We start from the raw sequence: 21649 nt of genomic DNA, 5'->3' as shown, positions 1-21649 counted from the left end.
CAATTGGATGGGGTCTTTTGTTTTCATGGTATAGTTTTAGCCAGGCACTTACCAGAAAATGGGTCTGCCAGACACACGTATATTTTAACCGGTCAATTGGAACATCCTGACTGCACGCAGTGATCTCCATCTAACTAATTTTGTGTCTTCTAAAACTAATTGGCTGTACCAGTGACAATTTTACGTGTCATATTAAAGGGGGTGAATAATTATGCAACCAATTATTTTGTGTTTTATTACTTTGTAGATATCTGTTTTCACTTTGACCCCAAAGACTCTTTCTGTCAAAAAAAAGCCAAATTATATCTACTGTGATTAAATGCTGCAAAACATTTAGACGTGAAAATATCCAAGAAAGGATGAATACTTTAATAGATACTGTAACAGAGAGATAGATGTTGTCCCTGATCCTGGTGCTGTGTGTTCTCACACTTTTTTGTCTGCTGCCCAATGGGAGGTGTAAGAAGAGAGAATAACATGGCTCGATAGGGTCTTTGATAATGTTAACTGCTTACCCGGGGCAGCAGGGAAGGCAGGTGGTCAGTGGAGGGGAGGCACATTTTTGTGATAGACTGAGCTGTGTTAATAAAGTCCTTCTCTGATATGACTTCACAAATTTCCACACCTCACTCACCAACACTGAACATCATTTAATATTCCTCAGTCTAATCCCCCGGCTATTCAAGAATCTCATGAATCAGAAGCAGAATCAAGTTTATTATCACCAGCATGTGTTGTGAAATTTGTGAACTTAACAACTGCAGCTCAATGCAATACGTGATAATAGAGAAAGGAAAAGAAATAAACAAGTAAATCAATAATTGTAAGTACATATGCATATTGAATCCATGAAAAACAGTGCAATACAGAAGTAATATAGACTAAAAAAGTGAGGTAGTGTTCATTGGTTCAATGTCCATTTAGGAATCATATGGCAGAGGGGAAGAAGCTGTTCATGAATTGCTGAGCGTGCGCCTTTAGGCTTCTGTGCTTCCTTCCTGACCATAACAATTAGAAGAGGGCATTCCCTGGGTTATGTGCATCGTTCATTGCAAACGTCACATTTCAGAGGCATCACTCCTGGAAGCAGTCCCGGTTTTACAACTTTCAATAGCTTCTTTCGGTCCTCTGCAGTATCCCCCACTCCCACACTCACCAGGCAGTGATGTAGCCTATCAGAATGCTCTCCATCGCACATTGAAAGAAGTTTTTGTGTTTCAGTTGAGAGAACAAATCTCTTTAAACTCCTAATGAAACATAGCCACTGTCTTGTCTTCTTTATAACTGCATTGTTACTTCAGGAGTATGTTAGATCCTGAGACATCTTGACTCCCAAGAACATGAAATTGCTCACTCTCTCTAATTCTGATTTCCCTGTGAGAATTGGTTCATATTGCCACGTCTTATCCCTGTAATTGTTAAAGCCTTCTTCATTCTTTCAATTAGTTTGAAGAGTGATAGGAATGTACTGTCAATTCCTCAGTTTAGTGATCTACTCTGGATAGCAGGGGATTTCTTTATGGATTTACTAGTATCTAGCAAAGGTGGAGTGAAAGAGTCTTTATGAAGGAAAATAACAAAATGGCAAGTCGGAGTTTTTCTATGACTGTGATTGCAAGTGTATAGGAGAAGCATGTTCTGATGTGGTGAACGGTTACCTGGCAAGCTTAGGGCGCATTGACCATCAAGAGATATGATGCACCATCAATAACTCTCGGAGACGGGAGGTGAACGATAGGCTTTTATTAGCAGCAAACGAGACCACAACATCCTAGAGACTGAGGGAGGAGCAGTGCCTCCAATCGCCTTTATACAGGGGTCTGTGGGAGGAGGCACAGGAGCAGTCAGCAGAGGGGCGTGTCCAGACAGGTATACATAGTTTAACACATTCACCCCCCCCCCCTTTGTTTTAAAAGAGAGTCCCCACGGGGCGAAGATTCTTACAAGTATATTTACAGGTTAAGTCTATCAGGTGGTCGAGTCTGTCGCTGCGATCTACGTAGCACCGGTGGTGATTGCACCGGTGACCATGGGTGTGCTGGCTCCAGCCTGACTTGAGGTGCCAGCCCGTTAGGCATCAGTAATCCCTCATGTGTGTGCAGGCGCCCGGTATGGGAGTGTCGTGAGGAGTCTGTGTAGGGCTTGGTGTGCACGGTGTCTCATGGGTATAGACCTCCGTGGGTACGGGGTTCATAGTCACCGTGGAGTGTTCGGGGTAGGGGGTCTGGTGCTCCTGCAGGTGCCAGTTCGCGGACGGAGACCGTGTCCTCCCGCCCATCAGGTAAGACCATGTAGGCATACTGGGGGTTCACATGAAGTAGGTGAACCCTCTCGACCATCGGGGAGTATTTATTGCTCCTCGCATGTTTCCGGAGCAGCACTGGCCCTGGGGACATCAGTCAAGACATCAGACATCACTAGTGGTCCCAGTGGCAGACTTCCTGGGAAAAGAAAAGTGTCGCTCCTGAGGGGTGGCATTGGTGGACGTGAATAACAGGGAGCGGATGGAGTGGAGTGCCTCGGGGAGGACCTCCTGCCAGGGAGAGACCGGCAATCCCTTTGACCTAAGGGCTAAGAGTGTGGCCTTCCACACAGTGGGATTCTCCCTCTCCACCTGTCCATTCCCCCGGGGATTATAGCTCGTGGTCCTACTAGTAGAAATACCCCTAGCCAGCAGGTACTGGCGCAGCTCGTCACTCATAAAGGAGGACCCTCTATCACTGTGGATATAGCAGGGATATCTGAACAGAGTGAAGAGCTAGCGCAGGGATTTTATGACGGGCGTGGCAGTGGTATCGGGGCAGGGGATGGCAAAGGGGAACCGCAAGTACTCGTCGATGACGTTGAGAAAGTAGACATTGCCGTCGGTAGAGGGAAGGGGGCCCTTAAAGTCGACACTCAGTCGCTCAAAGGGGTGGGTGGCCTTGAGAAGTTGTACATTTTCTGGACGGTAGAAGTGCGGTTTGCACTCAGCGCAGACTGGACAGCCCCTGGTCATCATCCTGATTTCCTCAAGGGGGTAAGGCAGTGTTACGTACCCCGTAACTGGGTGTCTAACCAGCAGAGAAAGAAGAATTCGTTGGAGTCTGGTGGTACTATTTTCCAACAGTGTTTATTAGTAAAATATACAAATCAATATCAACAATGCAAGTATACAGATAATACACGTTAGCAATACTAAACCTAAAAGTGTGAGTATAATAATAATCAATAATAAACAAGCTCTATTGATGTCTATGGGGTAAATAAATTGTCATAGAAAAGTATAAAGTTCAGTTCAGTTCATGAGTGCTGATGTAGTTATAGTTGTATTATAATCGTTGGAGAGAGAGAGAGCGAGCAAGATGTAACAGCTAGTCAGGCAAACCTTCCTTTGCTTTCTTAATCCGTCGTATCGGTGTGGTCATTCAGTTATGACCTCTCCGTCCTTCTGCTAGACCATTCTTCTGTGGTGGACTCGTCACTCTGGCATGAGTGGACACACACACACAAGTCCCCATCGGCCCTGCGTTAACACTGATTGCCTTAATGACCGACCTTCTGGTTCGGTCTTCGAAGCCCCCACCTTTCTTGTGGGTTCCAACGCTCAATCAGCGTCCACTGGCATGTCTCCTGGTGTGTCTCTCCAGACCTGTCTTTTTAACCCAACTGACGGGGACTCAGCTATCCATCACTCCTGAATGACTGTGTCCATCAAATAAGGCCACTCCTTCAATCCACTGACGAATGTTTATGAGCAAACTATTGTCCTTGCAGCAAAACAGTAAATAATTCAAAAAGGAGTCACAATACAGTTAATCAGCAATTTCCCCCTCTCTGTTATATCGCCGATGTTCTTGCTTCTTTTTCCGTCTCTCTTTCTCATGGTCAGCATAGCAACAGTAATAGTTCGTGTTTCTCAGGAGGGGAATGGTTAACTCTGTAACCCATTGTCCATCAGGTCTATTCATCACTCGTAACAGGCAGGTTCCAGGCCTACACAAAATGATAAAATCGGGTGACCCCCAGGTGGCAAAGGTCTGCATGGAGGGCATATAGCCGGTCGAGCTGCGCGCTGGCACACGCTCCTCGGGATAGGGCATCAGGGGGCTCATTGAGCCTTCCAGACCGGTTCAGGATATCATAGTTGTAGTTGGAGAGTTCTATTCTCCACCTCAAAATTTTATCATTTTTGATTTTGCCCCGCTGTTAGTTGCTAAACATGAACGCAACTGAGTGCTGGTCGGTTAGCAAGGTGAACCTTTTGCCGGCGAGATACTGCCTCCAGTGCCTAATAGCTTCCACTATGGCCTGGGCTACTTTCTCCACCGCGGAGTGCCGAATTTCAGGGCCCTGAAAGGTACGAGAGAAGGCTGCTACCGGCCTTCCTGCCTAATTGAGGGTAGCAGCCAGCGCGAAGTCAGAGCCCTCACTCTCTACTTGGAAGGGAATGGTCTCGTCCACCGCATGCAATGTCAATGGCAATCTCCCCTTTAATGCGGCTGAAGGCCGCGCGAGCCTTGCCTGAGAGGGGAAATGCGGTGGACTTGACCAGGGGGTGGGCCTTGTCTGCGTAGTGAGGGACCCATTGGGCCTAATAGGAAAAGAAGCCCAGGCACTGTTTCAGGGCTCTGAGGGTGATGGGAAGAGGGAGCTCCAAAAGGGGGCACATACGGTCAGGGTCAGGGCCAATGACCCCGTTCTCCACGACATACCCAAGGATAGCAAGTCGAGTGGTTCCGAACACACACGTCCCTGTTATAGGTAAGGTTAAGAGCTTTGGCCGCCTGGAAAAATCGTTGGAGGTTGGTGTCGTGATCCTGCCAGTCGTGAACACATATGGTGATGTTATCCAGATATGGGAACGTGGCCTTCAGTTGGCACTGGTCCACCATCCGGTCCATTTCCCTCTGAAAGATAGAGACACCATTCGTGACACCGAAGGGGACGCGCAGGAAGTGATAGAGCCTACCGCCCGCCTGAAAGGCGGTGTAGGGGCGGTCCTCCGGGCGGATGGGGAGCTGATGGTAAGCGGATTTCAGGTCTATGGTCCAGTACATCTTGTACTGAGCTATCTGAATGACCATATCCGCGATGCGCGGTAAGGGGTACGCATCAAGCTGCGTGAACTTATTGATGGTCTGGCTATAGTCCACGACCATCCTATTTTTCTGCCCGGTCCGAATAACGACCACCTGGGCCATCCAAAGACTTGTGCTTGGCTCAATTATCCCCTCCCTGAGCAGCCGCTGCACCTCCGACTTAATGAAGGCCCTGTCCCCCGCGCTGTACCACCTACTTTTAGTTGCCACAGGTTTACAGTCAGGGGTCAGGTTGGCGAACAGCGGTGGGGGAGGGATCTTGAGGGTGGAGAGGCTGCAAGTGGTGTGAGTAGCGTGGCTGTTGGCATGGTGCTGGGTGGGATGTGCAGGGCGGTGTGTGTGTGTGTATGTTTGGTCAGTTGCGGAGTATATAATGACGTCCCACAAAACTGAGGATTTCTGACAGTGATTGGTGGGAGGGACCCGTCATACTCCATTGTCACACTTTTCAGGTGGCTCTGGAAGTCGAGCCCCAATAGCACAAGGGTATACCAGTTGAGGCATGACCAGTAACGCAAAGTCCCGATATTCTGTGCCCTGCACCACCAATGTCGCTACACAACCCCCCCCCCCCCCGGATGTCTGTGGAATGCGATCCAGAAGCCATGGTGACCTTCTGGCTTACCGGCTGTGTCACGAGTCCGCAGAGTGGCACTGTGTCCGGGAGAATTAAACTCTCATTGCCGCCCATGTCAAACAGGCAGCTAGTCCTGTGCCCCTCCACCAGGATGTCCATCATTGACTTTGCGAGCTGGTGTGGTGCGCTTTGGTCGAGGGTCACGGGGGCCAGAGTTGAATTGCCGCCTTGGTGCCCGGTAAGCACCCGTGGGTCGAAGGCGGGGTGAGTTGGTGCCAACAAAGATGGCTGCCCCCATGCCTCGCACGAGGCGGGCAGGCAAGATGGCAGTGACCAAGATGCCGACCCCCATGCCTCGCACATGGCGCTGCTTGACCCCGCTCGTGGTTTGGACTTCCAGGCCTTGGCGAAGTGGCCCTTCTTTCTGCAGCTGGAGCAGGTAGCTTCTCGGGCCGGACAGCGTTTTCAGGGGTGCTTTTCGAGTCCGCAGAAGTAACACTGCGCGGACTTGCAACTGGCAGCAGCCAAGGTCGATTTGCCGGCGGGTTGCGGGGACTTCATGGACTTGCGACTGGCAGCAGCCGAGGTCGATTTGTCGGCGGGTTGCGGGGTCTGCAGCGTCCATGGGATATCGCGCGGCTGGACAGCGTCAGCATTGTGCAGAGCGGCCTCCAGCGTGTCGGCCAGCTCGATCGCCGAATGTAAGGTAAGATCGGCATGTTCCAGCAGCCGCTGGCACACGTACACTGACCTGATCCCCGTACCAGGAGCTCCGCTATCAGTCACCTGCAGTCGCAGGCCTGCACGAGTGTCTGTAGGGCCCAGACAAACTCAGCGCTCAACTCTCTGGCCCGCTGCCACCGTGTCGATAAGCAATGTCTTGCGTAGATGGTGTTCACGGGCCAGCGGTATTGTCTTTTGAGGGCATCCATCACACCCTGATAGTCCATTTGGTCTCTGATCATGGAGTAGACCCTTGCACTGACTCTGGAGAGGAGAACCCTGCGCTTTGTGGCAGGGTCGGTCACATGAATCTCCTCCAAGTACGATTCGAAGCATGCTAGCCAGAGTTCGAAAGCATCGCCGGCTCCCTGGGATTGGGGGTCGAGATCCAATCTGTCTGGTCGTAAAATGCTCTCCATTTTCTATAATTGCTGCTAATAAAATTGATGCACCATCAATAACTCTTGGAGATGGGAGGTGAACGATAGGCTTTTATTAGCAGCAAACGAGACCATGACATCCTGGTGACTGAGGGAGGAGCAGTGCCTCCAATCGCCTTTAAACAGGGGTCTGGGGGAGGAGCCACAGGAGCAGTCAGCAGAGGGGCGTGTCCAGACAGGTATACATAGTTTACCACAAGATATAAAGGCTCTGGTCAAGAAATAAAGGAATCATACACTGGGTGTAGGAGATCTGGATCGTGCAAATCACTTAATAAGAGAAAAAAGGTTCAAGAATACTTTCAGGAGGGAAACAAGGAGGACAAAACAATGTTGTGTGATGGATCTGGCAGGTCAGGGAAATCCCAAGAGGTTCTACAGCTATATAAAGACTAACAGTGTGGCTTGGAAGAAAAAGGCAACAGAGTGATCAGCAGGGTCCCCTTGTCATAAGCCACAGGGAATGGGTACGATCATGAATCCATTAATGAATATTTCTTCTTGGTGTTTACTGAATACGATATCATGGTTGCTCAATTGATAATGGAAACTAGTCGAGTTGCTTTGGAGGATGTTCATATTACCAGAGTGTAGTTATTTGCAGGCTTTCTTTGCATTAATGTGGATGAATCCTCAAAGCCTATCAAATGCTTTGTGGAAGTCTAAAGAAAATTGTGAGGCCCTTCTGAAGATATTTACTTCATCATTATTGACCATGGGTTGTCCCAAAAACTGCGCAAACACAGAAATGTTATTGCATTGTTTAAAAGAGCTCTCAAGGACAAGCCTGGGAACTACAGGCCAGTCAGTGTGACATCCGTAGTGGGGAAGTTACTACAAGTATTTCTGATAGACAGGACCAAACAGAATTTTGATAGACAGTTTGATTAGCAGGTGTCCGCATGGCTTTTTGGTAGGAAGTTTTCATTGATGAACCTTTCAGAGATTTAGAACTATAGAACGTTACAGCACAGAAACAGCACTTTTCGCCCTTCCTGGCTGTGCTGAATCATTTTTCTGCCTAGTCCCACTGAACTGCAGCTAGACCATATTCCTCCACAGCGCACTCATCCATGTACCTGTCCAAGTTTTTCTTAGATGTTAAAAGTGAGCCTGCATTCACCACTTCAACCAGCAGTGACAACTCTCTGTGTGAAGAAGCTCCACTTAATGTTCCCTTTAAACGTTTCCCTTTTCATTCTTAACCCTTGTCTTCTGTTTTATTTTCTCTCCTAGCCTCAGTGGAAAAAGATTGCTTGCATTCCCTCTATCTATGCCCATCATAATTTTATACACCTCTATCAAATCTCCCCTCATTCTTCTATGGTCCAGGGAATAAACTCCTAACCTTTTCAAACTTTCTCTGTAACTCAGATTCTCAATTCCCGGCAATATCCTTGTAAACCTTCACTGCACTCTTTCAACCTTATTAATATCCTTCCTGTAATTAGATGACCAAAGCTGCACACAATACTCCAAATTCGGCCTCACCAATGTTTAAAACAACCTCACTATAACATTCCAACTCTGATACTCAATACTTTGATTTATAAAGGCCAATGTGCCAAAAGCTCCTTTTACGACCCTATCTACTTGTGACACCACCTTTAGGGAATTATGTATCTGTATTCCATGATCCCTCTGTTCTAATGCACTCCTCAGTGTCCTACCATTTACCTTGTATGGTTGTATGGTCTACCTTGGTTTGTCCTTCCAAAGCGCAATACCTCACACTTGTCTGTATTAAACTCCATTTGCCATTTGTCAGCCTATTTTTACAGCTGGTCCAAATCGCTCAGCAAGCTTTGAAAACCTTCCTCACTGTCCACTACACCTCCAATCTTTGTATCATCAGCAAATTTGCTGATCCAATTTACCACATTATCATCCAGATCATTGATATAGATTACAAATAGCAATGAACCCAGCACTGATCCCTGTGGCACACGACTAGTCACAGGTCACCAGTCAGAGAAGCAATCCTCCACTACCACTCTCTTGCTTCTCCTATTGAGCCAATGTCTAATCCAATTTACTACCTCACCATGTATACCTAGGGATGGAAACTTCCTAACTAATCTCCCATGCGGGGCCTTGTCAAAGGCCTTTCTGATGTCCATGTAGACAACATCCACCGCCTTCCCTACGTCCATTTTCCTTGTAACCACATCGAAAAACTGTAATGGATTGGTTAAACATGACCGACCATGCACAAAGCCATGTTGACTCTCCCTAATATGCCCCTGTCAAAACAAATACTTGTTGATTTTAAATCATAGTACTCCCTACAATAACTTACCTAAAACTGACGTCACACTTACCGGCCTATAATTTCTCGGATTACTTTTAGAGCTTTTTTGACACAACGGAACAACATGAGCTATCCTCCAGTCCACTGGCACCTCACCCGTGGATACCTACATTTTAAATACATCTGCAAGGCTCCTGCAATTTCAACACTAGTCTCCTTTAAAGTCTGAGGCAATACACTGTCAGGACCTGGGGATTTATCTACACTGATTTGCCTCAAGACAGCTAGCACTTCCTCCTCTTTCATGTGTTTAGGTTCCATGACCTCACTACTTGTTTGTCTTACTTGCCAGTTTACTTTGTAAATACAGATGCAAAAAATCTATTTAAGATATCCCTCATTTCTTTTGGTTCCATAAATAGCTGACCACTCTGATCCTCAAGAGGACCGATTTTATCTTTTACTATCCTTAATATACCTGCAGAAGCTCCTCGAGATTATCCTTCACCTTGACTGCCAAAGCAACCTCACATTTTTCTTTTACCCCTCCTGATTTTTTTCTTAAGTATTTTCTTGCACTTTGTCGTACATCTCTCTCTGCTTCTTTATTAGATTTCCAATATCCCTCGAAAACCAAGGTTCCTTATTCTTATTTACTTTGCCTTTAATCCTGACAGGAACATACAAGCTCCGCACTCTCAAACATTCTTCTTTGAAGGCCTCCCACTTACCAATCACCTCTTTGCCAGAGAACAAACTGTCCCAATCCACGCTTTTTAGATCCTTTCTCATTTCTTCAAATTTGGCCCTTTCCCAGTTTTCCAGTCCTCAACCCAAGGACCAGATCTATCTTTATCCATGACCAAGTTGAAACCAGTGGTGTAATGATCACTGGAACCAACTTGTTCCCCTACACACACTTCTGTCACTTGTCCTAACTCGTTTCCTAAAAGGAGATCTAATATTGCATCCTCTCCAGTTGGTACTTCTATATATTGATTTAGAAAACTTTCTTGAACACATTTTACAAACTCTAACCCATCTAGACGTTTAATATTATGAGAGTCCCAATCAATATGTGAAAAATTAACAATTCCTACTATCACAACTTTATGTTTCTTGCAATTGTCTACCATCTCTCTGCAGATTTGCTCCTCCAATTCTCTCTGACTATTGGGTGGTCTATAATACAACCCCATTAATGTGGTCATACCTTTCCTGTTTCTCGGCTCCACCAATACGGCCTCAGTAGACAAGCCCTCTAATCTGTCCTGAGTACGACTGTGACATTTTCCTTGACTAGCAATTTTTCCGCCCACCCTTCATCCCTCTGCCTCCATCACGTATGAAACATCGGAACCCTGAAATACTAAGCTGCCAGTCCTGCCCCTCTTGTAGTCAAGTTCAACTAATGGCTATAACGTCGCAATTTAATGCGTCACTCCACGCCCTCAGCTCGTCAGCCTTCCCCACAATACTCCACCCATTGAAATAGACAAACCTCAGAAGATTATTACCATCACACACAACCCTTCTATTTCTGACTTTGCATGAACTTTAACATCATTTATTTTCACCCCCGCTCAACTATCTGCTTTGGCACACTGGTTCCCATACCCCTGAAAATCTAGTTTAAGCCCGACCCAATAGCACTAACAAACCTCCCTGCAAGGATATTGGTCCCCCTGTAGTTCGGGTGCAACCCGTCTCTCTTTTACAGGTTCCACCTGCCCCAGAAGATGTCCCAATGATCCAAAAATCTGAAACCCTGCCCCCTACACCAGTTCCTCAACTACGTGTTCATCCTCCAAAGCAGCCGACACTTACCCTTGCTGGCACTTGGCACAGGTAGCTATCCTGAGATTACGACCATCGAGGTCCTGCTTTTTAACTCCTACCAAGCTCTCTATCCTCATTCTTCAGGGCCTCCTCACTCAGCCTTCTTACGTCATTGGTGCTGATGTGTACCATGACATCTGGCTGCTCCCCCTCCCACTTCAGAATGCTGTGCACGCGATCAGAGACATCCCTGATCCTGGCACCCAGGAGGCAACAAGCCATCCAGGAGTCTCTGTCACAACCACAGAACCCCCTCACTGGACCTCTAACTAACGAGTCCCCTATCACTACCACTCTTCTCTTCTTCCACCCTCCCTTCTGCACTGCAGAACCAGACTCATAACAGAGATCCGGCTGCCGCAGCTTATCCTAAATTAGTCATCCACCCCAACAGTATTCAAATCGGTATACTTGTTGTTGATGGGCATGGCCGCTGGGGAACCCTGATCTGCCTGCTCTTACCCCTTTCCTCACCTGACGGTAACCCAATTACCAGTGCCCGAATGATCCGGAGGTCATCCAGCTCCTGTTCCAGTTCCCTAACACAGTTTGTTAGGAGCTGCCGCTGGATGCACTTCTTGCAAGTGTCATTGTCAGGGACACCGGAGGTTTCCCTGACTTCCCACATCCTGCAAGAGGAGCATTCGAACATCCTGCCTGGCATTCTCGCTAAACTTTCTAGTTGCAAAAAGAAATCGAATGAGAAAAAACAACAACAACCACCACTTACCGGAACCTGTCCTCGCCTCTGCCTGTTCACACCGAAGCCTGTTGAGCCAAAGCCGTCCCACTCTGCTCCCTCTCACTCCGCTGCCCGCTGTATATGGTGGTCTGTTTTTTTTTAAACCTTTGGTGGTCTACGTCACGCCTTCAGCAGTCTAGCCTTTTTTCACCCGAGCAATGTAAAAAAAATGGCTTCTCTCCGAGATTCCTTATTCCTACACTCTCAGCCTCTTGCTCTGATTATAAGAGCAAACCTTTATCTACCTGCAAACCTTTCAGCTTTCCAAGAACCTTGTCATGAGGAACAGCAACTAACACAATTTTGCCAACTTATGCTCTTGAATCGCATGCATTCTGCTGGTGTCTTCCACAGAGGAGACTGCCACAAAACAGTCATTGATTTTTTCTCCCATTTTTTGTCCTGCATTACTCCCTCTACAGCATCATTTTACAGTGGCTGATATCCACTCTTGTCTCTCTTGTAATCCTCATAATATATACCTGTAAATAAAACCTTTTCATTTTCAGTTTTATGTTACCGACGAGACTCACTGATATTTAAACTCTTCTATCCTCGCTTTGTTTTAGTTGCATTTTGGATTTAAGATGGCTGAGAGTGTAATGAAGTGATGGGGCCCAGGACCAAGACGGAGGAATGACGCGAGATTTGGTCAGTGTAAATGTCGGACCATGTTGAAAATACGATGTTGTTGCAGCTGGAGGCCAGGAATGTCCCAAGTGTCCCAACGATCAAATTTGGATGAAAAGCTCCACCCCTGCGCTGAGTGGAATTACGACGTGGGTAATCGGGAACTCCTGGCGGTCAAACTGTCATTGGAAGATTGGAGGCACTGGCTAGAGGGGCCAGAATAACCGCTTGTGGAATGGACTGATCATAAAAGCCTGAGGTAAATTCAGACCACCAAATGTTTGAACTCCCTTCAGACCCATTGGGCATTTTATTTTGGACGGTTCAAGTTTTCGCTTACATACCGTCCAGGGTCCAAGAACGGGAAGCTCGACAAGATGTCCCGCCAATTCAACTCCAAGAAGGACACTTACAGCCCAGGAACTATCCTCCCACTGTCCTGCGGGGTTTCCACCCTCACTTGGGAGATCGAGTCCAAAGTAAAAGAAGCCCAAAGGGATGTCCCTGATCCCGGTAATGAACCTGGTGATCGCCTGTATGTGCCCGTTTCTGTCAGGTCTCAGGTTCTCCAATGGGGGCACACGTCTCTCTTCGCCTGCCACTCCGTGAGTGATCAGACCCCAGCGCTCCTGAAAATAAGCTTTCGGTGGCCGTCCATGAAGGTGGATGCCCGTTCCTATGTCTCGGCATGTTCCATCTGTGCCCGGGGAAAAGCCTCTCATCAGCCACCTGTTGGTTTACTTCGTCCTCTACCGGTCCCTGTTCATCCCTGGTCGCACATCGCCCTAGACTTCATCACTAGTCTAACCCCTTCACATGGTAACACCACTGTACTCACCGTGGTAGATTGGTTCTTCAAGGCAGTGCACTTCACAGCCCTGCTTAAACTCCTTTCCTCTCAAGAAACCGCAGATCTTCTCGTCCACCACGTCTTCCGCTTCTATGGAATCCCCACAGTCATCGTCTCCGATTGAGTTCCCCAGTTCATCTCACAGGTATGGAAGGCCTTCTGTCAAGCCTTAGGTGCATTGGTCAGCCCGTCATCCGGTTTCCACCCCCAGATGAACCGGCAGACAGAACGAGTCAACCAAGACCTGGAGGCGACATTACGTTGTGTAATGGCAAACAACCCGTTGACCTGAAGCGACCACCTCCCATGGTTGAGTACGCCCACAACTCTCTGGTGAGCTCTGCCATTAGAAGGTCTCCATTCGAGTGCTTCCTAGGGTACTAACCCCCACTGTTCCCCGCACAAGAAGTGGAGATTGCGGTACCATCAGTTCAGGACCATATCAATCGGTGCCTAAAGGTTTGGAAGGAGACACGGATGGCCCTACTCAGATCAGCAAAACGCAATAAGAAGACGGCCGACCCACACCGGACTCCGGAACCTGAGTACCAACCGGGGCAGATGGTGTGCCTTTCATCCAAGGAAATCCCACTCAAGAACGAGCATAGGAATTTCACCCCTTGTTTCCTGGGACCATTCAAGGTCGAAAGTGTTATCAATCCTGCAGCGTCCGCCTAAAACTGCCAAGATCTAAGTGTATCCACCCGACTTTTCATGTTTCCCAGTTAAAGCAAGTTTTCGTCAGCCCCTTCTGTCCACCATCGAAAACCATCCGGCATACACCGTCTGAAGAATACTGGATGTACGCCGTAGGGGCAGGTGCTTCCAATACCTGGTAGACTAGGAAGGATATGGTCCAGAACAGCATTCCTGGGTCCCCCTCTCCTTCATCCTTGACCTTTCCCTCATCCAGAACTTTCATCGGGACCATCCAGATAGGCCTGGAGGATCACCTGCAGGCTCCTGTTGAGGGAGGGGTACTGTCATGGTCCTTTCTGGCAATCCCCCACCTTGCCAAAACCTCAATCCCTTGTTTAACGTCCAATCATTCCCAGGTTTCACTAACTACACACAACTGCTTTCAATCAGAAAATGCAGGTTTAAGACCCTGTGATCACAACAAGGATCTGCCAGTTCGTTGGTCGACTCATGTGTGAGGAACCTCATTTCATGGTTCTTCAGACGGTCAGTTCTAAGTCTAGCATCGCTCCTGGATACCGATTCCACGCTCGCTACGTCAATAACGCCTCCAAGCCCATGTTCTGCACTTGGGTTCGTCCACTGCCATGCTCATGCAACATGAATGCCATACGAGTGAACCTTCTTGACCATCCTCCCAAGGAGGACCTCGTCAATTTCCTTGCTAAAGACGATGTCTTAGTCCGAAATCAAATCCTCTGTATCTTGATCCTGTGTCCCCTAGTTTCAGTCTTACTTAGCGGTGGAAACAACATCCCTGCCTTTATCCTGTCTATCCCCTTCATGATTTTGTTTGTTTCCGTAAGATCCCCTTTGATTTTTCTGAATTCTACAATGTCTAATTTAAAAGAGGACGTCGAAGATGTCGCAGCAAATCCGCAGGGCCTGATGAGATGGATCCCAGTATTCTGTGGGAGACAACAGAGTACTGTATTTTCTACCTATGAAAACAGGCCCATTGTCCCATGATGTGCTGACCATGGTACTCATCTAAGCTAGTTCTACTGTCATCAGTTGGCCCATATCTCCGTAAACTTTTCGTATGTACTTGTCCAAATTTATTTTGAATGTTATCACTATTTCTGCCTCAACTATTTTGTCTGTCAACTTGCTCCATGTACCCATTACAGTGTGTTGATATGTAGTACTTTAGCTCCGTTTACCCCTTACATACTTTTCATATTCTATACTTTCACATAATGGTCCGGGTCAATTTTGACCCGGCCCAGGAATCCCCTAATAACAAGTGCCTATACCAAATTTTGAGCCACAGGTCTATTTAGAATGTATAACTAGCCTCTCTGACATTAATAAACAGATGATTAATTCATAAATAATGTTTCAGAGATCTAAGAACCATTTCAATAGATACGGGTTACATTTGACCTGAAACAGCCTCATGTACAAAAATTTGTAACACCTATACAAAAGTGCATTTTTTAAAAATATTTTCAATTTTACACATTTGGGTCACTTTAGGAAAAGTCATCAAATTTCGGCAAAAATAGCATTTAGGGTATTTTTACGACTTGTCAAATGTCAAAACCGGTCAAATTTGACCGAAACAGTATGTGAGGGTTAAAATCTTTCCCCTATCACCTCGAACCAATGCCCTCTAGCTTTTAATTTCTATACCCTGGAAAAATTTTGCATGACTATCTCTGTACCCCTCGTGACTGTATGCATCTGGATAAGGCCCCCCTCAGTTTTCTAGCTCCAAACAATAAATTCCATGCCTGCCCAAACTCTTCTTGTACCTAAGGTCCGCGACCCTCAAAAACTTTCTAATAAAAAGTGCATGCACTCTTCCCAGCTTAATGATCCGGAGGGGATAAGAGAGCTTAGGGTTAAGGAAAACTGACGGAACAGTGATCGGAATATCAATATGATCCAGTTCACTTTGAAATTTGAGAAGGAGAAAGTAAATTCCAATGTGTCTGTATTTCAGTGGAGTAAAGGAAATTATAATAGCATGAGAGGGAAACTGGCCAAGGTTAACTGGAAAGGGACACTAGCAGAAAGGACAGCATAGCCAGGAGTAAGATATGTTAAAGTGCCGGGGTTAGGACTCAATGTATTTAAGTAAACTACTTAAGAACTTTTTAAAAGCTATTATTAATGCTTTTTGAGAGGGTGTTTTTTAGATGCATATCATATTTTTACTGAGTTAAGTATTGTATGTAATTAGTTTTGCTACAATAAGTGTATGGGACATTTGAAAAAATGCTGAATTTCCCCATGGGGATGAATAAAGTATCTATCTATCTATCATAGCGTCAATGGCTGGAGCTTCTGTGAAGAATGAGGGAAGTGCATGACAGATATATTCCAAATAAGAAGAAATGTTTGAATGGAACGAGGAAATTACCATAGTTGACAAGTCATGTCAGAGCCAGAGTAAAAGCCAAAGAGAGAGCATACAAGGAAGACAAAGCTAATGGGATAATATAGGTTTGGGAAACTTTGAAAAAATTGCAGAAGGAAACTAAGAAGGCAATTAGGAAGGAAAAGATAAATTACGAAATGAAGCTGGCGACTAATATCAAAGAAGATAATAAAAGTGTTTTTTAAGCAGATAAAGGATAAATGAGAGTTGAAGGTAGATATAGGACAATAGAAAATTACACAAATTAACTGTGCTCTTTGGAATAATACCTTAAAATATCTATGGTATTTCTTTGTCTGACCAACATGTTATTGCATTTGTTACATTGATAGCAAGGAGGGCCATTCTGTTGAAGTGGAAGGGTACGTCGGCTCCCACTCTGTCACAATGATTCTCTCAAGTGATGTCATGTCTTAGTTTGGAGAAAATTAGAAGTCGAACCTTCGAACCTATGTTTAATTTTGAGAAAAGATGGGTTTCATTTTCTCGCTGCTACCATTTGAGTTAATTGATAAGATTTCCTCCACGATCCAATTGTGCATTTTGTTTTTTTTTTGCTGCCGGCTTGATGTTTATCTTTAGAAGCTTTTTGTATGACGCATGGCTCCGGGGTTGAACACCTAATGGGTTCTTTTTGTCTCACTTTTTTCTTGCTTTAGTTGGGTTTTATTTTCTTTTCTTCTCTTTTTTGTGTCACCATATTTTTCAATCCTTAATATTGTCTTTTACCCCTTTGAGACATTGTAAGTGGTACTTACTTCGATGTATTGTTATTTTGGATAATAATAATAATAAGATTTGTAAGAAAGAAAGAAAATGATGCTGCAGATATTATAGAGACAAAGAGATGGTAGAGGAGCTGAATGTGTATTGTGGAAGACATGAGCAGTATACTGAATATTCAGAAGTGTCAGGGAAGTGAAGTACATGCAGTGAACACTATGACTGAGAAGGTGCTCAGGAAACTTTTTATTTTATTTTCAAATCTTCTTCTTTATTATTATCATTATTATTATTTATTATTATTATTATTATTATTATTATCATCATCATCATCATCATCCAAAGTAACAAGAGTACATTGAAGTAAGTAACACTTACAATGTCTCAAAAGAGAAAAAAAAATATTAAGGATTGAAAAATATGGTGACACAAAAAAAGAGAAGAAAAGGGATAAAAAAAAACCTACTAAAGCAAGAAAAAGGTGAGAAGTAATAAAGAACCCATTAGGTGTTCAATCCCGGAGCCATGCGTCATACTAAAAGCTTCTAAAGATAAATATCAAACCGCCAGCAAAGAAGATTATACCAAAATTTACAATTAGATCGTGGAGGAAATCTATCAATTAACTCAAATGGTAGTAACAAGCAAATGAACCCCAACTTTTCTCAAAATCAAACATAGGCTCGAAGGTTCAACTTCTAATTTTCTTTAAACTAAGACATAACATGACTTGAGAGAACCATTGTGACAGAGTGCGAGCCGACGTACCCTTCCACTTCAACAGAATGGCCCTCCTTGCTATCAATGTAACAAACACAATAACGTTGGTCAGACAAAGAAACACCAAAGATATTTTGAGACGGTATTCCAAAGAGCACAGTTAATTTGTTAGGTTGTAAATTAAGTTTAAGTGCTTTAGAAATTGTAGAAAAAACTGACTTCCAAAACTGTCCCAGTATAGAACAAGACCAAAACATGTGTGTCAGTGTGCTCAGGAAACTTAATGATCTGAGGGAGGATAAAACTCCTGAACCTGATGGAAGTAGCTGAAGAGATTGTGGAGGCATTAACAATGATCTTTCAAGAAACGAAAGATTCCAGCAACGTACCGGATTATTGGAAAATTGCAAATGTTACCCCACTATGTAAGAAATGTGGGAGGAAGCAGAAAAGAAACTATGGAGCTGTTACCCTGCAGTCAATAGTTGGGAAGTTTCTGGAATCAATTGTTAGGGATGAGATTATGGAATACCTGGAGGCACATGACAAGATAGGCCAACGCCAGTATGGTTTCCTGAAAGGAAAATCCTGCCTAATCTACTGCAATATTTTGAGGAAATTACAAGCAGGGTAGAAAAAGGAGATGTAGTAGATGTGGTGAACTTGGATTTTCAGACAGCCTTTGACAAGTTGTCGCACATGAGGCTACTTAGCAAGAAAAAAGCCTATGGAATTACAGAGGAGCCGATCAGCAGAAAACAGAGAGTTGGAAAAAAGGGATCTTATTCTGGCTGGTTGGCGTTTATAAGTGAGGTTCCATAGGGTTCAGTGTTGGGCCACTGCTTTTTCCGATGTATGTCAATGATTTGGACTATGGGATTAATTGATTTGTGGCTAAATTTGCCAATGATACGAAGATATGTGGAGGAGCGGACAGAGTTGCGGAAACAGAGAGCCTGCAGATAGTTTAGTGGAATGGGCAAATAAATGGCAAATGAAATACAATGTTAGGAAATGTATGGCCATGCACTTTGGTGGAATAAGTAAATGGGCAGATTATTACTTAGATGGGAAGAGAAATCAAAATGCAGAGATGCAAAGGGAATTGGGAGTCCATGTGCAGGATACCCTAAAGGTTAACCTCCAGGTTGAGTCGGTTGTAAAGAAGGCGAATGCAATGTTGGCATTCATTTCTAAAGGTATAGAATATAATAGTAATGTGATGTTGAGGCTCTATAAGGTACTCGTAAGACCACACTTGGAGTACTGTGTGTAGTCTTGGTCTCCTTATTTTCGATAGGATAGACATTAGAGAGGGTTCAGTGAAGATTCACGATAATGATTGCAGGAATGAAAGGGTTACCCTACGAGGAACATCTGGCAGCATTGGGCTGTAATGCCTGGAGTACAGTAGAATGATGGGGTATCTCATAAAAACATTCTGAATGTTAAAAGGCCTGAACAGAGTAGATATGGCAAAGTTATTTTCCATGGTAGGGAAATCTAGGACAAGAGGGCATGATTTCAGGATTGAAGGACGTAAATTTAGAACAGAGATGGGGTGGAATTAATTTAGTCAGAAGGTGGAGGATTGAGCGGCTGTGGAGGCCAAGTGACTGGGTGCCTTTAAGGCAGAGATAGATAGGTTCTTGATTAGTCAGGACATCAAAGGGTATGGGGAGAAGCAGGGCAGTGGGGATGACTGGAAAAATTGCTCAGCCCATGACAGAATGGCGGACAGACCCGATGGGATGAATGGCCTACTTCTGCTCCCATATCCTATGTTCTTCTGGTCTTAACAACATCTTTCCTGAAACAGAGCAATAAAGTACTCAAGGTATACAACTGCAGTGTACGTCAAAAATCCTGGACTTATACATAGTCCTGTGGGTACGAGCATTATGGTGCAGGATTACTCATGACAAGTGATGTACCACAGGGATAAGTACTGAGTCCCTTCCTGTTTGATAGACAGGGGAGCAGATCAGTTGTGAATAGTTTAACAATTTCTCATATGATACATAATTGGTGGTGATATTAGAGAGTATCAGCTGGTGAATTGGACAAGAAAATGTCAGACAGAAATTAATTTTATTAAATGTGAGGAGATGCATGATGGTGAGTTTAAGGGATTGTAGACAGTAAGGAACGCCGATGTGAAATTTCTCCTCACTAAATGGGGCACAGAATAGAAGCTTCGAAGAATTTTTAAAAATATTAGCTGCTGTGGTTAGAATAGTCGCAGACACATGGAACCCTTCAGGATGAATGTGTTTACACTGGAGAGGGTCACAAGGTGCAACATGGATGGATGATTTCATTTAGAGATTGGTAGGGGAACAGTCAGTGTCTTTTGTTAATCACAGAGTAGGGGGCTTAGGGTTCAAAGTGAGAGGGGAAATATTTAAAGGATATAAGAGGGACAATTCTTTCACAGAGTGACAAATATTGTGAATGGGTTCCCAGGAAATTGTAGAAAGAGGGACAAATAGAACATTTTAAACACACATATCAGGGTACAGGGACAGGAACAGGAGCAGAAGGATAAGGGTCAAATTCAGGGAAATGGGTGCAGCTCAGATAGGCATGGATGACCTGGGCAAAATGGTTTGTTTCTGTGCTCAATAACTGTAGTAAGAGGTGTGTCAGACAAAATGTTTCAGCAGCGCAGTAAGAGCTTTAGAGATGTGAGGAAGAATTTGTTCTTCATCCAGAGGAATTTTATATTCTTGAACACACTCACTGAGGAGGTGGTGTAGGCAACTGTTTACAGAGCATCTTGATGAGCACTTGAATCAACAAGCCATGAGAAACAACTTCCATTTCCAGAACTCAATGTGCTATTTAATTTTTAACAAAGGCAGCCACTCCATGTCCATTCCCCATTTTCCACTCACAACCTAAATCAACATAACCTTGTATTTTAACACGTAGACTAGATTTCATCCAGGTTTCCTGTATACATATACAGTAGCATCATTTTTGTTTAGTAAATCTCCAATATAGTTCTTACATTCTACACCATTAGCTAGTAAACTTCCAGCATTTCATTGTTGATTAAAAAAACATAACCACCTTTTTTTGAAGTCAGAATATAAGTTACCCCCTTGTAAAGTAGCTTTAATATCTTCAAGAATTAAATAGTTTGGGTATCGGTTTTATCCCTTCAATATCACCTAGTAAAAGTAATATTGGATTATGTGGAAGTTGTGTTCCAATAATTTGTTCCAATAAAACTTAAATTTGTCCAAAAAGGTTGAATTTTAGAACAAGACCAAGTAGAATGTAAAAAAGTACCAATTTCTTGGTTACATCGGAAACACTGATCGGATAAATTTGGGTTTATTTATTTATTTTTTGTGGTGTAATATATAATTGATGTAAATAATTATATTGCACTAATCTTAACCGGACATTTATTGTATTTGTCATACTCTCAAGACATAGACTTGACCAATTTTTTTCTTCAATTTCAGCGTTCTGTGTAATGAATCCCGGCCCTACTTCCTGTATCCAAGGAGGGGTCCCAGCACTGTGTTCTGTGTTATAAGTCCCAGCCCAACGTCCTGTTCCCAAGGAGGGGTCCCGGCTCAGTGTTCCATGTTCCTGTCTCTTCCTCGACCAAGACCCTGGGTTCTTGTCATGTCCATGTGCCTCGCCCAGCACAGGAGTACCTTGGCCAGCCCAGTGCTGCGATTCCCAACATCCTGTGCTGGGGTTCCCTTGTCCAGGAGTCTCACGTCCAGTCCTGTTGTCTCTCCCTCGACCAAGGCTCAGGGTTCTCGTCATGTCCATGTGCCTCGCCCAGCACAGGAGTACCTTGCCCAGCCCGGTGCTGGGATTCCCTCGTCCTGTGCTGAGGTTCCCTTATCCCGTCCAGGAGCCTCCCGTCCCGTCCAGTCCTCACCTGGTTCTGGAGTCCAAGCCTGAGTCAAGACCCAGGTTCTGGGTCCTTGTCCAGTCTCTGGCTCAGAGTCAAAGCCCAGGC

The 21649-nt window shown here is 44.9% G+C and overlaps 1 protein-coding gene across 4 annotated transcripts in view; it reads right to left on the bottom strand.

The window, feature by feature from the left end:
- The window catches only part of LOC140717795 (G-protein coupled receptor 15-like), a 112249-nt gene that overhangs the window by 26385 nt on the left and 64215 nt on the right, over nt 1-21649 (bottom strand). For 2 of the 4 annotated variants that reach the window (XR_012096613.1, XR_012096612.1), the window contains one exon: nt 2410-4889. The exons of 1 other annotated variant lie outside the window; for it this stretch is intronic. Coding sequence is in view for 1 of the 3 variants with exons in the window: in XM_073031519.1 (XP_072887620.1) it covers nt 5786-6283 (498 nt within the window). In the remaining 2 variants the exon portion in view is untranslated. Of the gene's footprint in view, nt 1-2409; nt 6952-21649 lie in introns of those variants that run through there. One more of the 4 variants, XM_073031519.1, reaches the window with a different exon arrangement.

This window comes from Hemitrygon akajei, chromosome 28, assembly GCF_048418815.1.
Source record: "Hemitrygon akajei chromosome 28, sHemAka1.3, whole genome shotgun sequence".
NCBI classification, from domain to species: domain Eukaryota; kingdom Metazoa; phylum Chordata; class Chondrichthyes; order Myliobatiformes; family Dasyatidae; genus Hemitrygon; species Hemitrygon akajei.
Note: the sequence above shows the minus strand (reverse complement) of the source record. Positions and strands in the feature narration are given on the sequence as shown.